The following is a 24,382-nucleotide window of genomic DNA, read 5'->3' as shown; positions in this document are numbered from 1 at the left end:
CCCCTTTTCTCTCCCTCCCTCAGCCCACCTAACTCGCTCACTCTATGTCTTCTCTCTCTCTCATTCATGAATCCACATAAATAGGCGATAATAGAAATGATTTTTTTCCCAATTCTTTCTTGTCGTCTCTTATTCCAGCTATCATTTTTTCTATTTTAAATTTTTATTGGTAACTTTGGTCTTAATATCACGTAAAAGGTGTTTAAGTAAATAAATATTTTTACACTTTGGTTTGGAATTCGTAGTTATTGAGTTTTATTAATTTTTTTAGATAAATTTTTGGTGTTTTGGATTGTAGGGAGAAAAAAAGAAAGGGTTTAAGAAAATTTGTTTAAAACTTAAAAAAATAATTTTCAATTTCTAATGTACTTTTCTAATAATGCACAAGATGTTATAAACTGTTATTAAGAAATGAATATTTCCTTAACTTACATTTTGATTAATTGGCAGTGTGTATACACACACATACATACTTTTTTGCATATCACGTATATGAACACCTCATTTCATTTTGACTTATATTTAGGAGTGGAGCCATAGTGGGGGGCAAGGGGGCAGCTGCACTCCTCCCAAAAAAGTCCATATTTTTCTATAAAACAAACCATACCTCTAACATGAAATAAATATATAATAAAATATAAATTTTTATTTGAGAAAGTCTAAAAATGCAATAAATTTTCACAATATTTTCATTACATTCTTATTTTTAATTGAGATGCATCTCAGAATATATATATATATATATTTACTAATCCTATACCAATATTTTAATTTATTGTAAAAATATTGTGAGATTTTGTGGTATTACTCAAACAACTTTCCCTACTTTAAACAATGAGCCTAACACAAAATAAAATAAATACCACTGCCACCAAACCTATTTATACTTTTGACCAATTTCAATCCTTTTTATTTTTACTTATTCAAATTTTTTTCTTTTCATTTCATTTTAACCTCGTAAAACTCAAACTTTACACATAATAATAAAATAATAATAAGGAGAAATTGCAATTTACCCACCTGTGGTTTGGCCCGTTTTAACAATGCCCACCCATGGTTTGAAATTTGTCACTTAACCCACCTGAGGTGACCTCCGTTAGACCCCTGTTGCCCACCTCAGCCCTTTCCGTTTAAAAATCTTCTTTACTATATAAGCCAAAAATTAGAACCCAATTAGAACACAATTAGAACCCTAAGGACTGAGCTCTCTTCCTCTCCCTACCTTTGAACCCTAAAAAATCTCATTAGCCTTAATCCCTTTCCCTCTGTACTCCGATTGCCAAAGTGAAATCCCTCCCTGAACACTTGCAAGCAAGGAGGAGTGCTGAAGTTTGAGTTTTCCTCTGTATCAGGTATGAAATTACTTTCTAGGGTTTGCCATTGTTGTGTTTATTCTTTTTCAATGTGTAACGATTGATGAAATTAGTGGTTTCCCATTATTCTTTTCCAATGTTTATTCAGATTAAAGTTTTTTTGTCATAAAATTAGTGGTTTGCCATTGTTGGGTTTACCATTAGTGTGTTTGTTCTTTTATAGTTGACATTGATGACTGTGGTCCCTAGGAATATTTTGGTTAGATGCATCTTTAGGTTGTTTGTGGTCCCATGGAGACAAATTGTTTAGTTGGTTGTGTTTCTTGTCTTTGACTCCACGTTACTTGGTGTTTAGTGTGCAACTGAAATTATTTTGCTTTTATGTGTTGTCTCTATGCATGTGTTGGTTATGTATTTAATTACTGTTTTTTGTGCATGTGTTTTAAACCCTGCAGATGGCTACTAAAATTCGTTTTGATTTTACCATTCACCATAGTGAGAATTTTGAGTGGAACCCTGGTTTAGAGTATGTAGGTGGTGAGGTATCTACAATGGCTAATGTTGATCCAGATCTACTAAGTCATTTTGAGATACAAGACATTTGTGCTGAGGCTGAGGACCCATTAACAGTAGGATTTATTATTTAATACCTGGTGGTGACTTAGAGCAAGGGTTAAGGTTAATTACTTCAGATGAGGATGTGACCTACATGTGTGAACTACATGCTGAGTGGCCAACAAATAAAATCACACTTTATGTAGAACCTGAAGTTGAACCAATTGCTATTGAAAAACCTATAGCTGAACCAGATCAATCAATTGCAGTAGACCAGTCATGGGAAATGAATGATGAAGATGATGATACTGATGATGATCCTGATTGTGAGGAGGTGACCAATACTGTTAGGGAGTCTGTGGTTGACCAAAATGATGTTAGTGAAGAACCTGTTGAGGGTGTAAGGGATGGCAGTTTTGGTGGAGCTGTGCATGTGGATGACCAAACAACCCATGGACAAATTGTTGGTAGTGAAGATGTTCATGTGGATGAATCTAATTGGCTAGAGGAATAGTATGAAGGACTAGATTATCCTGATGACATATTTGGTGCTGAGAACAATGAGGTGCCCAATATGAGAGAGCATGAAAGAGATAGTGAAAATGTAAATGAGGGAGATGGTGTGAGAGAGCAAGTTACAGATGATGGGAAGAAACCAAAAGCTGCTGCCAGTGATCAAGCTGCTGCCAATGATCAAGCTGGTGATAATAATCATTGGGCTGAAAAAACCCATTGATGATGATGATGCTAGGAGCATAGATAGTTCAGATGATGAGGATGAGAGGGTGACATATCCAGAGTTTAATGAGAACACTGGCATGAGCAACCCTCAATTATGTAAGGGTATGAAATTCCCAAATGTTAAGGTGTTTAGGGCTACCTTAAAGGAATATGCAGTGAGAAAGTTTGTGGACATTAAGTTCAAGTTTAATGAGAAGACCAAAGTTTTTGTCTACTGCAAGTATGACTGTGGTTGGAGGGTATACGCATCACAGATTGCAGGAGAGTTAACCTTCTCGATAAAGACCATGGTTCCAACTTGTACATGTGGGAAGACATTCAAGCATAGCCAGGTCACTTCTACATATGTGGCTAGGAAATACTTGGAGGATTTCAACAAAAACCCTAATTAGGCAGTTTCTAGTGTGAAGCACCAAGTCATGCAGGATGTAAATGTTGACTTGACCATAAATCTGGTGTACAGAGCTAATAGAAAAGCTAGAGAGTTCATATTAGGCGATGAGAGGTTGCAGTATGGGAAACTTAGGGACTATGCAGAGATGATAAGAGTAACTGATGTGAGGAGTAAGGTGATGCTGCAAACTGAGATTACTGAGCCTAACACACAACCCAAGTTCAAGAGGATGTATGTGAGATACAATGCACAGAAAGTTGGATTCTTAGGGGGGTGCAGACCACTTGTAAGATTAGATGGTTGCCACTTGAAGGACAAGTTTGGTGGACATATATTATCAGCAACTGAAAGGGATGGGAATGACAATATTTTCCCTATTGCATTAGGTGTAGTTGAGCAAGAAAACAAGGATTCTTGGGTGTGGTTTTTACAAACATTTGCAGAGGATATTGGGAGGCCAGATGAGCTGAATTTGGTGTTCATTTCAGATAGGCAGAAGGTAATACTTGTTTTGTTCATTTCTACTTTATACTTGTTTGTTTTTATTCTTAGGCTGATAGTGTTCATTGTTGATTGTATGTATCATAACCAAAGATTGATACCTGCCATGGAGATGTTGTTCCCAACAGTGGAACATAGATTTTGTGTGAAACACATTTACAACAACTTTAAGTTAACATTCAAGGGTTTAGAGTTGAAGGCTGCATTATGGAGGTGTGCTGCAGCAACAACAGTTAGGGAGTTTGAAAAGAGAATGCAAGAGCTAAAGAAATTGGACAGAAAAGCATGGGAGTATGTAGCAGATATCCAACCAACCCAATGGACTAAGTCACATTTCACTCCAAGGGCCATCTCTGATTGTTATGTGAACAATTTTAGTAAGTCATTTAATTCTATGATACTAAAAGCTAGGGATAAGCCTATCATTGCCATGCAAAAGTGGATTAGGGTTAGGTTGATGACTAGAATGTACAGTAAGAGGACTAGGATAGAAAAATTCACTAGTGGCCTTTGTCCAAACATAGTGCAGAAGCTTGAGCAGTTGAAAGTTGATTCTAAGCCATTTTCTGCTATTCCATCAGCTTGCTATATATATGAGGTTGATAATGAGTATGAAAGACATGTGATTAATCTTAGCAAAAAGTCTTGTACATGTAGAGTTTGGGATTTGACAAGAATCCCATGTAAACATGGTGTTGCAACAATCTATAAGAACCTAGAGAGGCCTAAGGATTATGTGCATGCATGCTTTTGAAAGGATGCCTATGTGGCTACATATAAGGAAATGATTACCCCACTGCCTGGCCAAGATGAATGGGTTGAAACGAGCCAACCTACTCATGTTGCTTCAATTGTATACAAGCCTCCAGGTAGGCCACCAATGAATAGAAAGAAAGATGCAGATGAGCCAAACAACCCATACAAAGTCTCTAGTCATATAAACTTATAAAATGTGGGTTTTGCCATAGGAGGGGCATAATTCAAGGAGGTGTAAGGTTGGAATAACTGGTGAGACACCATGGCGAAGGAGGCAGAGAATTGAGAGGCAAAAAAAATTTATAAGTAAAGCAATAATGTGTCCACTATGACAATTATATTACAAGTCTATTTCTGATGCAAGGCAATTCTTTTTGTAGAGACAAGAGGGACAAGCAACAAGCAATCAACTAGCCAGCCAGCCAACCAGTCAGCCAGTCAACCAGCCAAGCAACCAACCAGTCAGCCAGCCAACCAGCCAGCCAGCTAACTACCAAAAAAGTTTGCAAGGCAGCCACCCTAGGTAGCCAACCAGGTAGCCAACCAGCCAGCCAGGCAAGCAAGTAGCCAACTAGCCAGCCAACTAGCCAACCAGCTAGCCAACCAGGCAGCCAGCCAGCCAGCCAGGCGAGCAGGCAGCCAACCAGCTAGCCAGCCAACCACCTAGGCAACCACCAAGGAGGTTTGCAAGGCATCCAGCCAACCAGCCAGCCAATGAGCAAGTAAGGCAGTCAACAAGATTAGCAAACAAGAAAGCCAAGGCCAACCAGTCAACCAAAGCAGCAGAGAACCAGACAACCAGTCAACCAACAAGTGGGGTAGCTAGTCATTCAATAAGAAAGCCAACCACCCATCAAGCAAGTCAACCAATCAACCAGCCACAAAAGCAACCACTGAGGCAGCCAACGGGCAAACCCTACACACAGCCAACCCAAACATCTGTTTCAGCTTCAACCAGACCACTAAGCAAAGTACCCACTACTTAATAGTTCTTATGCAGCGCACTTATTTCTCAGGATCCTTAGGTATATACACAAACACAAACACAAACACAAACACTACCATTTATACTTACATAATTAGATCTTGATATGGAATTTCTATGTATTTTGCAGGCTCGAAAGGGGTTGGTACCACCAAGGGTCATTGGGAGAGGAGGTGGATTAAGAGCTGAGACATCTGGTGCAATGTTCTCAACAGGCAGGGGCAAAAGTAAGGACAAGGGCAAGGTCTTTGGGAAATGAAAATTGGAGACTATGCAAGCTGGAACTTTACTTTGCTTTTTTCTTTTTGTTATTGTGGCAAGGACAAGGGCAATTGTTTAGTTGATAGTGGCATGTCACCATATTTTTGTTTTTTTGTTATTGTGCAGAACTTTATACTGTAAAATTATTTTGTTGTTGTCTTAGTGGGGACAGAACAACTTATTGTGTAGATAAAATTTAGCAGTGTTTAGCCATTAATGTTTAGTGGAGTCCACTTGTTTTGAACAATGCTTATTATATAGTATGGAATGTTACTCTTGCTTAGATAAAACTTGGCAGTGTTATATATGTATGATAGTATTATAGATAGTGTTTAGCCATTAATATTTGACAGTATTATAAGTGTATGGAATAGTCTTACTTTAAAATATAATTCTTATACTTCTTAAATTGATGTAAACAGAATCTTGTGGGGTGTTTGTCCTTGCCTACCCAATTGATGTACAACATACACAATCTTTTTAAAGAACAACAGATTACATACCTTATTCAAATTACAATATCACATTACATAAAGAAGGTAACATTACATAAACAAGAACATATTACATCAAGAAGAACACATCACATAAAGAACAACATTACATAGTGCCAAATAAACAACAACAGTACATAAATAACAACATAAAGAACACATTGCATACTATATTTAAATAAACAACAACATTACATAGTACCAAATACATGGAATGCACTTGTCAAAAGTGGCAGTACCCAAAATTATACAATAACTACAACTTGCCTTCAAGGCAGACACAATGAATTTGTTCCAAATTCTCCCATCCTACCATAAAACACATAAAAAAAATAGCAAAAAACTCCCATGACACAAGAAGTGCAAATTTGTACTTCTGTAACTTCTCTTTAGCTATCCTCTCTCTCAACCTAGCTTTTTCTTCTCTTCGCTTGGCTTTGTTTTCCCTCTCAATAGCTATTATTTCCCTATCGCTAGCCTCCTTTTCCTTTTCCTCTGCAACTCTTGCTTGATTCTTGTACATTTTGAATCTTGCAAGGACAATGGGTGCAACTTTAGATCCACACTTACATGTTTTGCCATCCTACCACCTAAAGTATTTACAAGTAGATTCCTCATCCTACAAACAAAATCAAATTTGGGTTATTCATAAAGCCAACAAAACTAGAAAACCAACAAAACCAAAAAAATAAAATAAAAATAAAAACGAAACAAAATATGAAACCCAACTATTACTCACCACATCATAGTAGCTGCACCCATAAAACCTTCTCCCAAAATTGTTCAAGATTAGAGTAGTGCGTAGCCGACAATGGTCAGTAGAGCATGAATGGTGACTGGCACCGGAGTAATAGCTTGAAGAAAACATGATGAGATTTCACCGGAGTATAGAGGGAAAGAGATTAAGGTTAATGGGATTTTTTAGGATTTGAAGGTAGAGAGAGGGAGAGAGCTTAGTCCTTAGGGTTCTAATTGTGTTCTATTGGGTTCTAATTTTTTGCTTATATAGTAAAAGAGATTTTTAAACAAAAAGGGCTGAGATGGGTAACGGGTGTCTAACGGAGGTCACCTCGGGTGGGTTAAGTGACAAATTTCAAACCACGGATTGACATTGTTAAAACGGGTCAAACCACAGGTGGGTAAATTGTAATTTTTCCTAATAATAATAATAATAATAATAATAATATCATCTTGTATGACACTAAAGCTCTAAAGCATCCATTATTTATTTCTCCTTCATTTCTTACATTTTCATAGTTTCAAATTTTGATTTTTATCATAAATCCAAATTTCAAAATAATTAGAAGAATAGAGAAAGAAAACTTGAAATTTATTTTATCAATTTATTTTGAGGAATCAAATTAAATGTCTAAATTTGATGTATATAGATTAATATCTTACTTTGATGATTGATCATCAAGAATGTTTTATAATTGTTTATTAATTTTACAATTATTTAAATTTTAATAGATTTTGTATGACAATTATTGTTGTTTATAATTTTATTATTAATATCGATTAATAATTTTATGCTCTTTTTTAATTATTTTTTAATCTTGTCCTCCTCCTAAACTGAAATTCTAACTCCACCACTACTTATATCTGAGGTTCTTGGTCCCAATGACAAGAAATTAACTCAATTTCAAAAGGATTAACATCGTATATGGAACCCAATGGGCCAATGAACCTTAAGGTGGCCTGACATAACCAAGCTCAAACCCAAATGTGACCTAAGAACTAACCCTAAAAGCCATTTCTGACCTAATTTGCTTTAGGTTTACAAAGGTGCTTACACTGGGTATGTGATGCATACGCACTTTCTGGATAAAAGTCTCAAATCACTCAATTATTTTAACATGTTTATTTATTAAAGTTTTTGTTTAATCAATATTTCCATTTAGTAATTGCATGTTTTAGATTTTTTTTTTTTTTTTTTAAGAAACAAACACACACACAAGGGGAAAAAAAAAATGAGTTCTAACACAAAACTTACTACAAACTCTATTCAAAAGCCATAATAACTTTTAATGAAATGTTACAGATTTAGTGTAGGAATGTTATAGATTGAAATTCTAATCTACAATCAAAGAAAAGAAACAAAGAATTTTTTTAAGAAAAATTCTTTAGTGTAGGAATGTTTTAGATTGAAATTCTAATCTATAATCAAAGAAAAGAAACAAAGAATTTTTTTAAGAAAAAATCTTATGCTCAATAGGCTTTCCGATGCAACACACGGGTTAAAGACTAATATCTAATGTAAAAAATTAAACCAAAACATCATTGACCTCAAAGCCATGTCCAACATAAAAAATCAAAAAAAAAAAAAACCCTAAATCTTTCAAACGCCCAAATGATCAAATGTAACTTGTTTGCTCTCAAAACCTATGTTGCATATACACAGCTATTTTGGCCAATTACCCGTGTCTAACACAAGTACTGGTAAGACACTTAAAACCCGTACTCGAGGCATATCCTCCCTTCTTCTTTTTTTTTTTTTTTTTTGGGAAAAAAATCTGGGTACATCACTGACACAATTGCAACACGCCAAAATGTCCCAGACACAGCAAAACTTGAAAAAGAGAGAGAGAGAGAGAGAGAGACGAGGATTTGGACCAACGCTTTTCTCTTTCCCTTAGCTCTCTGATCTGATCTGTGTGGTGTGCCTTCTCAGTGACAATCAAACCCCCTCTAGCGACCCCAAAGCTTCTTTTCTCTCCCTCTACTGTTTCTCTCTTATCTAAACCGTGCATAGTGCCTTCTTGGAGTAGATTGTCAACAATCGATCCCATTCGGCCTTCGACGACCCCAAACTTCCTTCTCTCTCCCTTTGTCGTTCCTCTCTCTACAGATTTTGGGTTCTCTGTCTTTTGGTCTTTCGACTCTCTCTCTCTCTCTTTTTTTTTTTTTTTTTTTTTAATAGTTTGGCTTTACTTATACACTTGTTATGTTTTGGGTTTACTTATTTACCCATGTGCTTTACTTATTTTATAGGTTTATTTATTTATTTGGTTTTATCTATCTTATGGGTTTAGTAATGGAACAAAAATTGTATTTTAGACAACATTTTTCTAGTGTTATTGTACTTATTTGCTGTTATTACTTAATTTAAATCCTAAAATAAACATCTTTTGTCTAAAAATATACCTAAATATATTAGTTAATTAATTAATTTTCGTACCCCAGAAGTGTTGTACCCTAGTTTTTCAAGAATTGCTGTACCCCTATCGTATTCATATACCTGTGTTAGTGTCCATGCAACATTGCTCAAAACAGAAATGCATATCACATTTCTGAAGCTTTACTGGTAGCAACCAATGCCCCACACTCTGATAACACCATCGGTATACCCACTGAACAATGAAATTAGGACTCCGTGAGGCTTCATCTGATTCAAGTGGAAGCTACCTTCATTAACTTCCGCTTTAAACTTCTCTTCTTTGCTTCCCCTCTTGACCGTTAGAAGAATGTCAAACTCTGCAGATTCGTCTATCACCTGTTTAACAGCAGCACATCTAACTAGAAATCACATGTATTTATACCATTGCCATTGTTCAAAATTCCACCTCTTAGTTACTGCAACGCCAATAATGACATGGACAATACATTAACTGACATGACCAATGAAGTGTTACAACAACAAAAATTCAGCATGTTGAACCATTCAAATGATTAGACTTGAGCTGAGGTTAAAACTAGCATGTCAAAGATCATACAAATGAACTCATGTCCATCATATCAATACACACACACACACATAGATAGGATCATTATCATTTCCATCATAACAATGCATGTTTAGTAAAAGGAGGAACAATATTATATTGTTAATTGTTATGGGATACAAAAGGCTGGGTGACCAATTAACAAATATTATACAGAATTTGAAACAGGTCACCTTTGCTTTTCTTTTTTGATAATTGTAAATAAATATTTATAGACCACCCTGGGAACAAAAAGGAATTTCAAACTCTTATGTTTCACATGATGCATTTTCTTGTCAAAATGCCTTGAGGATATCAATTAACTTCACACAAAATCAAGCTTTCCCTTGCTATGATAGCAATTAGCTTCAATCAACTTAAATTGTTGCGTTACAGAAAAAAGAAATATATATATATATATATATATTAAATTAATTCATTTATAAAGGATTTTTGGAGAGTCAATAATATACTAAAATGAAAGGCCTTGCATTTATAAAGGAGCAATGATCTTCATAACCGAAGACTTTCTGGTTTTTAACATGAAAAAAGAACTGCAAGTCTGATAATCCACTGCTGTGTGCTTTTTCTTTTTTTTACCCCCTAGTTTGCTGTTATTATTGCTGATACATTTGCCTCTTTATTTGTCACATCCTGCACTTCCCAGATGATGGATGTAATCTTTTAGGACAGATATGAAGGCCTATAACGCTAGCAGTTTTCTTGTTTGCATTGTTGGACATCTACAAGAAAATTTCTTGCTCATTATAGTAAAAGACCTCCTACTTATATGAATGCACCATAACATCTTAATTTTTCCAAATTTCCTTGTTAGACATTATATCCATGTTGACACTCAACACTCATTTCAATGCCTACAAAATCTTAGCTTAGAAGACTTTATACCTTTTCATAAGTTGTTCTCAATTTCATATGGCAGGTATTAAATTTTCTGGACCCTTAGAATTTTAAAAATGCTTAGAAATACGAGAATCACAGGATAAAGGAAAAGGTAGAACACACCAGAACTAGCATTTGAGATATTGCAGCAAAAATAAGGGAACTCTGAGATGCAAACATATTCAAATTGTACAAAATGAACAATCAACCAGCTTTCTACCCTTATGTGTATTCACATAACTACTTTAATTCCCAGCAATATCCAATTGAAAATTAGCTTGTAAAATATATTTCCCACACGCCAAGCTAATTCTAACCATTATAAATATATACTAATCAAATTCACACAAAAAATTAGGAAAGAATAACAGAACCCAAAAGGCAATTTCTACAGAACACAAAAAGGTAAAAGAGGAAAAAATCGCAGAAGTAAATCATCAAACACTAGAGCTACACAATGAAGAATTACATATTGAGAAAGAGCCAATTTTTGAAAGAGACTTACTTGAAACAAAGGCAAGAGACAATACGGTCTGAAAAAGTGAGTGAGAGAGAAAATTAGATTCGTTTGGCAGCTGAGAAAATTAAATAAAATCACTTTAGGTTAAGACTCAAGAGTGGGAATTAATGAAAACTACTTCACGGACCCTCTCAATAATAGCAATTAACATATGTTTGACAGGTGAGAAAATGAAAGAAAGCGCAGGAAAATCACAGGCATCAGATTTGAAAACCCTAATCCCTAAATTCTTGAAGAGAGAGGAACGAAAAGGGGCTGAGGCCTGAGGGAGAGAGAGTCGAGAGGCTGAGAAATGAGAATGGGTGAGAGTGCTGGGCCGAAATTTGGGTTTTTTTGGATTACCTGAGTCCAATTGTGTTTTTAGTTGAAGCCCAATTATTATTTAAGTTCATTTTGTCTGGGTTAATATCCATTAAACTCAATTAATAATTATTAATTAGATTTGGGTTTATTAGAATAGAAGAATTTGGGTGAATTAGTAGGTTTTGGTTGATTTTGTCATCCTTAATAATTACCAAAAAAAAAAAAAAAAACTACACTAAATATAACTCAAACTGACTTATATGTGTGTCGTTTCACTATAATTTTTTAAAATAAAATATTTGGGGTTCGATCCCTACCTACACTAAAAATCGACTGATATTTTAGTTTGATAATAAAATAGTTATCATCAGGAACGAATACTCTAGATTGAAACTCTTAAAAAAAAAAAAAAATCTAGGAAACTCATTTCTTGTTTGATTTTTCTTTCAATTATGGATTAAAAGTATTGATTGCTATAGTCCACAAAATTTTATACTCAAATATAGTCCTGACAAATTTAGACTTAGACCCGTTAATCTGACCCAAATTCAAAGGACAATACCCAACTCAAACCATTTAATTATTTATATTTTCTCTCCTTTTTTATTTTTAAAATTAAACATATGATATTTTACTTAAATTTAAATAAATAAAATTTGACCCCAAAAAATTGTACTCAATTATTTTTTAACATTTATACTTTTTCCAATATTTCTCATTTTCTTTACCTTTTCATTTTCTCACTACTCTCTACTTTAATATCACTCTTCTTCTTTCCTCGGTCTTCCTTTAATTTGTTTCTTCTTATTCTCATCCTCTTAATATAAATTTATCATTTTCTCTCATATTCTATGCATAATTTTACCTTACAAAAAGGTTATCTCTCTCAATTTTTTGGTAGATTTTTTTTTAATTGCATCTTTGCTTTAGGTTGATAAATTTTTGTGTACTTTGGGCAGACGTGATTTAGTTTTGTGTTTTAATTTGTTTTTTTTCTCTTTAATTGTTAAATGTTATTGCATTATAAATAATTAAAAATAGTATATAAGAATATAATATTATTCTATTACATAATATGACTTGGATAATATTATTTATCATATACGAAGTTTTTTTGGGAATTACTATTTTCAATGTCCAAAATGGGTTGTCAATAAATGAATATGACTTCAAATAATATAATGAACCAAAGTTGATGGAATTGCACCTAACTAGATCAAACTGGATCGAATCATTGGCCACATCACCATATAATATAATAAAAAAAATTATAATCATATTTGCCATGATTTATAAGAAGCCGAAAGGGATTAGTGAGTAGACCTATATTAGGTGTGGACGGATGTTATCTAAGATATGAAATTAAGTATTATCAAACTTCCTTATGAATTCCCACAGGATCAACTCAACTGTACCATTAGTCAATTCGATAATCTTGACAATTTCACCCTTATTGTTTTTAATTTGCAAGGAATTACTATTTTAATTGTCCAAATGGAGTGTCAATGAATGGATATTACTTCAAATATAATATAATGGACCAAATTGGATGAAACTAGACTAAATAGACTGAATCATCGGCCGCATCACCATTTTTTAAAGTTGATTTGTTCCTCTAATTTTTTATAATCTTAAATATATTAACAAATTGACTTTACACATTCATCTTTGACATTTTTTTTCTAACAATATCTTGGATGTTAATATATTTAATATTATAAAAAATTAGAGGAGCAAATCAATAAAAAAAAAAAAATGATAACATAACTAATTATGTGGCTCAATAGGAGTGTAACAACATTAAATATTATGCTTCAACTTTTAAATATTATATAGATGGGCAAGTTACATATGCATCAAATGGATCTCGAATAATCAACCTTACCTTCTAAGGCTCTAATACACACTTGCAAGGATAACGGGTGCCCGTTGGATTAGTACTTGTTGGCTCATTCTCCTTCATTGTTGCTACGCTTTAGTTAAGTCACATCATTGGCCATGTCACATTTTTAATCTTTATTTTTTAAACAATATTAATATATAAATATATAGTGCAACTTTACACATTCTCTAACTCATTAAGTTCAACCCACCATTACTTCAACCCTCTTCCAATTCTCAACTCTTCATTTTCCCCTTCAAAACTAATTGGCTCTTTTGAAATTCAAACCCTTCAATTGCCACTCTTACAATTAACTAAGTTATTTTAAACACTATAAATTTCCAATTACTTTTTCTCTACCTCTACAAAAGTTGCCAAAGTGGCATTAGATTTGGAAAGTCTTTTCCCTTCTTATTTTTTCTTTAATTTTCCCCAACTTCAAATTTTCCATTGGATTTCTAAAGTTTGTGGCTGATATGCTTTTTTGTGGGTTGCCGACAATGTGATCACTTTAGAGCAATGGGTGGCTAGTATTTGATTTTTCGATTATGAGAAGGGTTTTCAAGGATTATAAATCTCTACAACAACTCCTTACTTCATATTCATGTTGTAGAATTTTTATTTTATATTTGTATTTTTCTCATTCGGTTTGTTTATCTCTGACATTTTAGTTTTCTTAGATCTGACATTTGTTTAACTCTATGTAAACAAAAGAAAAAAAGTAAACCAAAGTTTGATGTATTTACCTTTGATAGTTTTGAAACAATAATAGAGTATACATTGTAGTTTTACTCCAACTACTACTTTCATGTGTGTGTGTGTGTATATATATATATATATATTTTTTTTTTTAATTCAATGGTTCTTTTTTGATGTGGGACCTTTCTCAATTTTTGTTTGGCTTCGACAGTCATAAATACTATGTTTAGCACATTGTTTCTTGTTATGTGTTAATAATTTGATCTTGTAGTGCAATAGATAATAATAGATTTGCCTCAAAAGTTTGATGGGTTTGTGTGTCACAAGGAAATAGAAAATCTCAAAACATGATTGGGTTTTTTTTTTTTTTTTAAGATTTTGGTAATGCTAAATGTAGAATTTGGTTTTTGTTAGGATTTAGGAACATTGATCCAAATACGTGGGAGAAAATAGTCTATTTTTCACCCAATTACTCCTTTCTAAAAAACTAAAAGTATTGCAGCCTCATGAGAAACTCAAGTTATTCTAGCACGAGTGACAAGCTTGCGTGGAATAGTATTGACATTAACATTGTAGCTTCAATCTACATCAAATCAGTTTTCAAAATTAATCTTAACCAGTCGCAGACCCATGCAATGTGTGAGAATAGATAATTATTTAGTAATTGTAGTATAATGTATAATTTTTTTCTCTAAAATTTGTTAAAGATAATTTGTTTTCCCTAAAAATTAAACAATTTCTAAAATTATTTTTCATCTTTCTATCCCTACCAATATATCATTATATTTGTTTGGTGTAGTTTTTGATTAATATTATTCATTTATGAGCTGGTCCATATTCTTTGGAATTATGTTATAGCGTGCTATTTTTTCCAATTTTTTTCTCTACAACTAAATTTTTTAAGTTTCAAATAAATTACTCAAATTACTCATCTATATATATAATAATAGGTAAAACTAAGAAAAACTCAAATTAGAATTCTAAATTAGAGTTCTAATTTTGTGCCATGTGTCCTAAATTATTTATTCTTAAAAAGTTTTTGTGGGGATAAGGGGGTTAGGCCCAAGTTAATGGGCCGAATACCCACGAGAGGACTGTTTCACATCCGAAGAGAAGGATGCGGAGAATGCAAGGCCAGAGTGGGGTGGAATCCTCTTGGTAGAGAATCATCGCTTTCCGAGGAGGATATCTCCAGTCCGAGGAAGATGTTTTACTCTGATATGATATCGGAGACTAATTGAGTAGGGGAAAAGCCTGATTGACTGTCCGAGGACTCCACCTGATCAAGATAAGCTCAAAGCATATTCAGGAACGATAAGGATGAGGAAATATCTGAGGGAAAGGCTGCTGCCACCATATTCAATGCATTGCAACAGTTTTTCTGGCCGCATTTATGTGGAGAAGACCTCTGAACAGTGCCTCCTAACCTACCGCCACTCACACAGAGAGGAAAATAAGCTGCCTGACGTGACAGGTACTTGAGCAAATTCATGGATGGGGAGCACGTGGACGATGGAGATGAGGGTGAGAGTGACTATATAATAGAGGAGGAGGGTTTCAAACAGAGGAGGAATGTATTGAAACTGATCAATGAACAGTTAAAAGAGTGATAATCCATTGTTATTAGTCCCTTGCTAATTCTAGTTCTTTGACCCATACTCTACAAATTAATTGTCTTTGGGTTTACATAAAGATTTTGAACCCTACAGTTTTATTTCTTAATTTTAGAATTAAATGTGGGATCACATCATAAATATTCATCTAAGTGAGTTATTAAGTACAAAAAAAAAGAGTTTAGAATAAATGAATCTAAAAAAAAAAAAAAGTGCTTCACAATAAATAAATAAAAAATGGACAATTTACATTTTATACCTAATAATATCCTTACAAATTTTTTAAAGAGTTAATAAAATATAAAAATGACTATCAATAATATTTAAATTATATATATAGGAATTATATTATGTATCTTATTGTATATTTTTAAGTGTATCTATGCATATGCATGAGGTTACAAGCTAGTTCTTTTAAAGGAGATTATCATGATAATCGAAACTCATAATAAAATTACTTTTTAATATTTATCAAATAATTGATAGACGCATTCAAATGCATAACCAATATTATGTTTTGATATAAACTCAAATTTTCACTTCCAAAATAGCTACGTGTTAACTCAAACAAAAATCAAACCAAATTTTTAAGAGGGAAAGAGATTACTTGTGTTAGGGAACTTAAAAATACAACATCAAAATATATTAACCTAAAATAGAGTTATAAAAAAACACAATGTTTTATCAACCTAAAATAGAGTGGCAAGGAAATAATAGAAAAGAAAAGAGAGAGAGAGAGAGAGAGAGAGAGAGAGAGAGAGAGAGAGAGAGAGAGAGTAATCTTTTTTTTAAAAAAAGAGAGAGAGAAGAGAATGTGAGAAATAATAAAAAAATTATAGAAAATTATATGAGAAAAAAGGGTTAAAAGATTTATAATAACTAACATACACCAAATTAATGCTATGTAATAGAATAATAATATATTCGTATATACTATTTTTATAATACAATAGGATATGGTATCAAAAAAAAAAAAAAATACAATAGGATAACATGTATCATCAATCAAAAGTAGAGTTCTAAAGAATACAAAAGTTAATAAACCTAAAATAGAGGTGCAAGATCAAAAAGAAAATGAAAAATGAGATAGAGAGATTTTTTTTTTTTTTTTTTGTGTGGGAATTGGGAAAGCTATGCATAGAATGTGAGAGAATTATAAATTTATAGCAAAAAGATGAGAATAAGAAAATGCAAAAATAAAGGAAGACAAAAGAATAGAGGAAGAGTAATATTTAAGGTAGATTGTACTGGGGAGATGAAAATGTAAAATTGAGAGAAAATGTTGGAAAATGTGTAACAATAGTTTGGGGATTAATAAGAAGGAAAAAAGTTAAGAGAGAGAGAGAGAGAGAGAGAGAGAGAGAGAGAAATATGTGGTTACTAATGTAGTTTAACATGAGAGTAACATGAGAGTAGTAACAATAAATTATAAAAAACAAAAAGTCTAAATTAGTGATGGTAAAAATAAAAATATTTAGAATAATAAAAATTAAGAAGTAATAAAAAAATAAAATAAAATAAATACGAACAATTTACATTTTCTATCAAATAATATTTTTACAATGCTTTTTATAAGAATTAACAAAATATAAAAATGACCATAAAGATTATATAAATTATAAATGTATGAATTATATAATAATTTTATTATATGTTTTTAAGTGTATTTATGCATACATATGAAGTTACAAGTTAATACGAAATAATGCGAAAAGCTCAAATTGAGTGTATTACTCTCATTCATCTCACAAAAACTTCCTCCTTTTGTCACTTTTTTAACTTTTAACCTTTCCTAACTTTTTTTTTTTTTTTTTTTCATTCAAGCGTCAAGATTTGAGAGCTGTTTTCTTAACTCTCAAATTCAGTCATTAAAAGCAAGTTCACATTTTCCATCTCAATCCTGATTAAAAAAAGAAAAAAAAAAAAAGAAAAAAAAAACCCTCGTGCCTGAATTTCTTAACTCCGTGTTAGTGTCACTAATAACACTTTATAAATGTATTAGTAAAATTCCGTGACGTGGCGCTCCGTCATTTGCTGAGTGATGCACCGAAGTAGAGCTATTTCCCGGCATGCCCTTTTCTTTTCTTTTTCTCTCTCCTCTTCTGTATAACTTCCGAACAAAGGCTCTCTCATAGCTGAGCTCCGAAAACTCCTGGATTCCTTGTTCTCCGGCTCGGCCCCCGTGTCCTTTTTCGCCATTTCGACTAAAGTAAGACTCTCTCTCTCTCTCCCTTTTTAAACTCGTTAATTCGTAGTGGAATTAGTGGGAATCCCTCGCTTGTTGTTATTAGTATTATTCGTGAAAATTGAGATTTCCGGCAACGGAGTACGTATTAAGATTTAGGGTTTTGAGAACCCTAAGGCTGCCAAAGCTTTGGATTTGAATCTTCCCTGTTTGGTTCGTATTTTTTATCCAATCATAGGATCAAAAATGTGGATTATATAATTCGTCAATTCCTATGTATAAGTGTTAACAAAAGATAACAGGAAAAAAGAAAATATATGTTCAAGAATTACTTGGTTTTTCGTATTGTCGACGTTAGGAACTCCTTTTGTACGGTAAAGTTTTATTTCTATTTTCTATTGTAATGTGAGATACACCAACTCTGATTGATGTGTATGTAATTGACTGGTATTTCTCACTTTTGTTACTGTTGTGTATTTGGTTTATTGTCGCGTAATTTTATGTTTGCTCATTGTTCTTGTGCTAGTGTTTGCTTGTGTTATGCATTATGTTGCTCATGATGTTTTATTTCTTCATTTTTGTAGATTTCGTGGAAGGAAATAAATTGTACAAGGACAACCGGACATGGTAAAGAAGATTATTTAGTATTTGAATCTTGAGTTATTCTTGCTGATTTAAGTTTGAAATTAATGAATTTTTGACATTGTTATATCTGGGATCCAGTCGGCACTCTTCAACTTCCATTCGTTTTTGACGGTAGTGCTGTTGGGAATTTGCGCCTGCACTTACTTGAAGATGCAATTTCCAGCAATCCTTGAACAGCGAACGGGGTATGTTGTCTTTGTTATTATTTTTAGAGCTTTTATTTATGTGATTTTCATGTTTGATTGATGAATAGGTCTCGTGGTTGTCTCATTTTGTTATGATTGTTCTGAAAATGCTGCAATCATTTTCTTCTCCTGCAATTTGTTTTGTTAAGTTATAGCAAGTTGTTGGAGAGTGATTTAGTTGAATCTCTGAACCTTTTGCAGTAAACACATTTTCTGTTCTAGCATTTAGCTTGTTATAGTTAGTAATGGGATGTGTGTGGAGTCAGATCTACAATGTTGACTATGCCGGGGGTTTGGCCCCCTGTCAAATTGATCTCCATAGAATTACTGGGGTATTGAGAATACATTATAAGTCTAAGCCCATTATAGTGATTTCACACATGCATGCACCCCTAGTAATAGTTGACTAGGGTGATATAAATATTCTAATGATCCCTGTAACTCCTTTTGTAACCGTTATAATTAAACTGCATTAACTCTGTGAGTGTAACCCTATAGTTTTGGGTGAACCATGTGAATTTGGTATTCCTGTGTGAATGTGTTTTGAACTTTTTCTGTTTCTACTTTTTCCTGTCACTCACATATCACAAATCCTAGTTGGGTTTCTCATTTCATAACAGTTAGTAGGTGAACTAGCCAACCAAGCTGACATTCAAAGACAGCAAGTGCGCATTGAATGGCAAAGTTGTACCTCACTAATCACTTCACATTTAAGAATGAGGGATGATGTGTACATAACACGATACCTGCACCCTACTTGAGATACCAATTCCATATAGCTGCTGCCTTTTCTACTCCCAACACCATCAAAATTTTCTTAGTGGCAGGCCACCTTGAGTTGGATTCTTTTAGTGCCTCATATATTACTTTGGTTACTTTGCTTCTTCTTGCTCTTGTGGAGGACATTTTAAACCATGATTGTAGAAGCGGTGAGACTATCAATGCTATCTTTTATTGTTTCAAGAAAATTATCTAAAACTGGTTTTTTAAACAATTTTCTGAAAACAAAAAAAATCATTTCCTACTATAGTGATATTTCTTTGCAGGTTGTCAAATGACAAGTTTTGGTCATTAATTTTTAGACAATAGACAAACTGCAGAGATATCTTATGATGGTTTCTGCCTCCTCCATCCCCTTCTCCCCATTCTAGCTCTGATTAAGGCTAATTACTTCAACCTGTCTGAAATTCAATCAACTGTTGTCCTTTTAATGTCAATTTTTTGTTATTTCTTTTATTCAAATTTATGTATAATTTGTCCCTTTTTTATTGATCTATCCATGTTAAGAATGGTTCGGTGTTATTATAGGCAATCAGTCTTGGCCTGTTGGTTGATTTGTATGAAGTGGTTACAAACTTACTATGCGGACTAATGACTGTAGTATGCTTATTTGACAGGTTTCGTGGTTTCTTTTGGAAGGCAGCCAGAATAGGTAGGCCTTTATTTCGATGTTTTACCACCATCTTTGTTGGACTAGTCCGCAACTACTCCTTGTTTTCCTCTTTTCACTTCATTTTTATTTTGATTTTTATCTGTTATCTTCTTGGGACAATTTCCTTTTTCTTCTTCTTCCTTTCTTTTTGGGGGAAAAAAAAAATCATTTTGGGTGTATTATGAAGTATTAATGTTGATGGTGAAGACCCAAGAAGCTATCCTTGGGTTGGCATCAAGGTAAAGATAAAAAGAAAAATAGAAAGGAGCCTTCTTTTTCCTTTTAACTTCCTGGTATATAGAGAAGCCAGTAAATATCTCCATTGGTTTTTATTGACCTAGAGAAAGCATATGATAGGGTCTGTAGAGAAATTATGTGTTGGATTTTAGGAAAGAAAGGAGTTCCTCCCAAGTACATTAAGGATATTTATGACACTTATAAAAAATAAAATAAAATAAAAATTAAGGATATTTATTACAGAGCTGTAACTAGTATTAGAAAAAGTGGATGCTTCACAAGAGAATTTCCTATTACTAATCCCATACACTATTGGGAAGGACAAATGGAGTGGTAAATCCCCACACCACCGATCTGTCCAAAACTTCACTCTATCCCCCACCCCTACCTCAAACTGAATACATTTGCTAAAAACCTCCCAACCTTTCTGGATACTTCTCCATAAACCACACCCATGATCACCCCTACCCAGCTTGGAAGACCATCCCCCTCATTCTTCCCCAAACTTCAAAGCTACAACCCTCCTCCAAAGTCGAGTCTCCTCAACCCCAAACCGCCATAACCATTTTCCTAGTAAGGCTTTATTAAAAGTAGTTAATTTCCGTACTCTCAAACCACCATTTGCCTTAGGTGCACGCACCTTATCCCACCCCACCAAATGTGCCTTCGAGTCCCCCCACAAGAAATCCCTTTGCAACTTCTCAATCTTATTAGCCACATGCGAAGGGATGGTAAAAAGAGATAAATAGTAAGTAGGAAGGCTAGAAAGCGTACTCTTAAGCAACGTCAGTCTTCCACCTTTTGACAAATACAGCTTCTTCCACCCAACCAACTTTCGCTCAATTTTCTCCAAAATAGGATTCCAAAGAGTAGGGGACTTATGGGAAGCCCCCAACAGCATACCAAGATAGGTCATAGGCGAAGTCCCAATCCTACAACCCAGAATTTCTACCAAGGCTTGCACATTATTAACCTCCCCTATTGGAACCATCTCACTCTTCAAGACATTAACCTTCAAACCTGTCACAGCCTGAAAACAAAGAAGAAGCATCTGAACATGAAGGATCTGCTCCACATCTGCATCACAAAACAGAATAGTATCATCCGCAAACAAAAGATGAGAGACATGTTTCCCTTCACCCGGTCTACCATCAGCCTTAAAACCACTGATCAAGCCAGCACCTTCAACTCTTTTCAACATCCTACTTAAAACCTCCATCATAACCAAAAACAACATAGGGGATAGCGGGTCCCCTTGTCTCAGACCCCTTGTGCTCCCAAAAAAGTCAGCTGGAGCCCTATTAACCAAAATAGAGAACTAGACTGTTGAAATACAAGTGCGAATCCATCTACAACACTTCTCCCCAAAGCCCATTCTCTTCAAAAGATCTAGTAAAGCCTCCCAATTCACGTGATCATAAGCTTTCTCAATGTCTAGCTTACAAATAACCCCCAGAATCTTACTCTTTGCTCAACTATCAACACACTCATTGGCAATAAGAACTGAGTGAAGAATCTGTCTACCACCCACAAAACTATTTTGAGACTCAGATATCAGCTGATCTAAAATCACTTTCAAACAATTTGCCAAAACTTTAGACAAGATCTTGTACAAGCTCCCCACCATTGTGAAAAAGCTTATCAGTTGTGGAGCTTGGTTTTTAGATCTTTTGGGATTTCTTGGGTCTTGCTAAGATCGGTTGTAGATACGCTTTTTTGTTGGTGGAATTGGTTTGGAAAGCACTCTTCTAGCATTTGGAATTTAGCTCTGTTGTGCCTAATGTAGTGTATTTGGAGGGGGCGAAATTGGCAAACTTTTGAGGACATGGACAAATCTGATGACCAGTTGCTTGCTTATTTTAGTGGTTCTCTTTTTAATTGATCTAGGGCTTGGGGACTCATCTCTAGTTATTCTCTCCCTATGTTTCTTAGTTCTCTCCTTTGTAATTAGCTTTTTTTGTCTGTTTGTTTCTTTTCCAGTACTCTTTGTTCTGCCTTATGTTTTTTCATTAGGTAGCTTCTTGAATATACATCTTTCTTACTTATCAATAAAAAAAAAAAAGGTTTGTATGAAGGATCATTACTAAGTCCATATCTCTTTGCACTTGTGATGGATGAGCTCACTAAATTGATTCAAGATGAAGTCACTTGGTGTATACTTTTTGTAGAAGATATACTTTTAGTGAATGAAACTTGATGTAGGAGTCAATTTCAAGTAAGAATTTGGAGAGATGCTTTAGAGTTTAGAATTGTAGGGAATATACACGAAATTTCCAAATCTGTGAGATGCAAAATAGAGAAAAAATATGAAAACAATCACACAAGACAATATTTACGTGGTTCTACAATTTGTTATATATGCACAAAGCTGCAGTGATTTTACTATTGTCAAATCAAATACAATATCCTCTCAAGGTTTATGCCTACTTGAGATCCACACCAATACAAAAATATCTCTCTAGGAATAATATAAACTCACTTGAAATCTTTAGTCACACTTTGAATACAACAACTACCTGTGGTTGTAGGACTCAAAATATATCCCTAGAGAAAAACTCCAAATTAATCTTCTCTTGTGTATGTCTCACGGCTAAAGAAAATTTCCCTGTCTTCTTTGCTCTCACACACAATTTTTTCTTTCTTCACTGCACTCACTGGAATCACACTTGGCAGCTCTTCTTTTTCTTTTCTTTTTTTCACTCCAGTCGGCACTCTTCTTTTCTTTTCTACCGCCCACCCTAACACATATATAACTCTATTTATATGTTAGGTTAATAACCTAGCCACCACTTTATTTTTCCATAGCAACATGGTCTCCTATTTCTAATAGGAGTTTTGCACTTCATGTGGCTTTCTTGCCACTAAAGTGGGCTGGACCCACAACAAGAATCTAAAGACTTTTGGCCAAGTAGGATTACAACATAGTGCATGGCATGTAAGTTTAGCACAATATTCAATCATATTGAGGAGAGGAGTTGAAATGTGAATGTTAAAAGGAAAAAGCGGAAATAAAGGAAAGAGGTGATTTGAAATAAGAAAATTCTCTTAAAGATAGGGTGGGGTCTATTGATGAAAAGATGAGGGCTCTACATGAGATGGTTTGATCATGTGCAAAGGATACATGTGGGAGACCCCAACTAGTATGTCGAGGATTCATAGTAGATCCCAATCCTAAAAATGTGGGATTATGGCTTGGTTGATGTTGTAGTTGATGCCTTCAGATGTTATTCACACAAAAGAAAAGGAAAGGAAAAAAAAAAAAAATGGCAGTGCCCAAAGAATCCCAAATTATGTCCCTTGACCTAAAATCCATCTTTTTATTTTATTTTATTTATTTATTTATTTATTTCAAGAATTTTAAAGCACAAAAATAGAGATGCTGATTTGGTTACATCAATCCAAACAATTATGCTTTATTATGTGCAGGAATATGATTAATTTAGAAGTTTTTAGGACAACTAGTCGAGTTATTACCTAAGGGTTCACTGAATTGGAGATTGCTCATTGATGGATGTACAGATTCTGACATTCAAACTTGTAAACATGCAAACTTTAGATGAGAGAATAAAGTACAAGCATATTTTGATCGGTGTGTATTTAACTATTTATTAAGGATTCTATGAGCATATTACCTACTCTATCATGCATTGCAATAATGGCTGACATTTATTTGCTTGTTTTTTCTGTAACAGGTGAGCGCTTGAGCCCGTGGGTGGCTTTTGGATGCTTCTCAATGGGTGTGTCAATAATCTTTTTCTGAGTCCTCGTCTTGTCTGTGTTCAGATACCTTTTTTTTTTAATCATATGGTTTTGTGGGTGTGAATACTGGTAATCACTGTTTCAAGACCTAGTTGGCTAACTCCATCCTGAAGGTAGATCATTGTTCTCAGGAAATTTGTTTATTGATGATGCAATCACTCTTTGCTTGATCATTAGTTTGTAAAAACTCTTCATAGTAATGATTATGACTGAAAAAGTATCAGTTACAAGTCAGCCATCTGTTGTATATTATGGTAGGTATGTTAAGTTGGAAGCCTACTTGAATGTCACATAAAGTTTCATTTGCAATGCCATCTCATA

At 33.9% G+C, this 24,382-nt stretch overlaps 2 protein-coding genes and 1 long non-coding RNA gene across 7 annotated transcripts; 2 read left to right on the top strand and 1 right to left on the bottom strand.

The window, feature by feature from the left end:
• The first annotated feature begins 3,028 nt into the window (after window positions 1-3,028).
• Window positions 3,029-4,258, top strand: LOC136065199 (uncharacterized). The gene has a single exon (XM_065768025.1). It carries the CDS (start codon window positions 3,029-3,031, stop codon window positions 4,256-4,258), a length of 1,230 nt encoding a protein of 409 aa, XP_065624097.1.
• Window positions 4,259-6,138: 1,880 nt separating this feature from the next.
• On the bottom strand, window positions 6,139-11,434 carry LOC112018269 (uncharacterized). Of its 4 annotated transcripts, none has more exons than XR_010626830.1 (3): window positions 11,107-11,434; window positions 6,740-10,444; window positions 6,139-6,619 (listed from the first exon to the last, which is right to left on the bottom strand). It is a non-coding gene; the product is annotated as an uncharacterized LOC112018269 (long non-coding RNA). The 4 variants fall into 4 exon arrangements; XR_010626832.1 differs by having other exon boundaries at window positions 6,740-10,355; XR_010626831.1 differs by having other exon boundaries at window positions 6,740-9,573.
• A 6,249-nt stretch (window positions 11,435-17,683) lies between these two features.
• Window positions 17,684-24,295, top strand: LOC112018270 (uncharacterized). 2 transcript variants are annotated; one of them, XM_024050786.2, is made up of 6 exons: window positions 17,684-17,827; window positions 18,388-18,430; window positions 18,527-18,633; window positions 20,031-20,065; window positions 23,822-23,891; window positions 23,995-24,295. In XM_024050786.2, the coding sequence occupies exons 2-5, from the start codon at window positions 18,428-18,430 to the stop codon at window positions 23,860-23,862; spliced, it is 186 nt and encodes a 61-aa protein (XP_023906554.1). In that variant the 5' UTR covers window positions 17,684-17,827; window positions 18,388-18,427; the 3' UTR covers window positions 23,863-23,891; window positions 23,995-24,295. The 2 variants fall into 2 exon arrangements, with proteins under 2 accessions (XP_023906554.1, XP_023906553.1); XM_024050785.2 differs by lacking the exon at window positions 23,822-23,891 and having other exon boundaries at window positions 17,693-17,827.
• The last annotated feature ends 87 nt before the right edge of the window (window positions 24,296-24,382 follow it).

Source organism: Quercus suber, unplaced genomic scaffold (assembly GCF_002906115.3).
Source record: "Quercus suber isolate HL8 unplaced genomic scaffold, Cork oak 2.0 scaffold_880, whole genome shotgun sequence".
NCBI classification, from domain to species: domain Eukaryota; kingdom Viridiplantae; phylum Streptophyta; class Magnoliopsida; order Fagales; family Fagaceae; genus Quercus; species Quercus suber.
The sequence above is the reverse complement of the archived record's forward strand: the minus strand, read 5'-3'. Positions and strand labels throughout refer to the sequence as shown.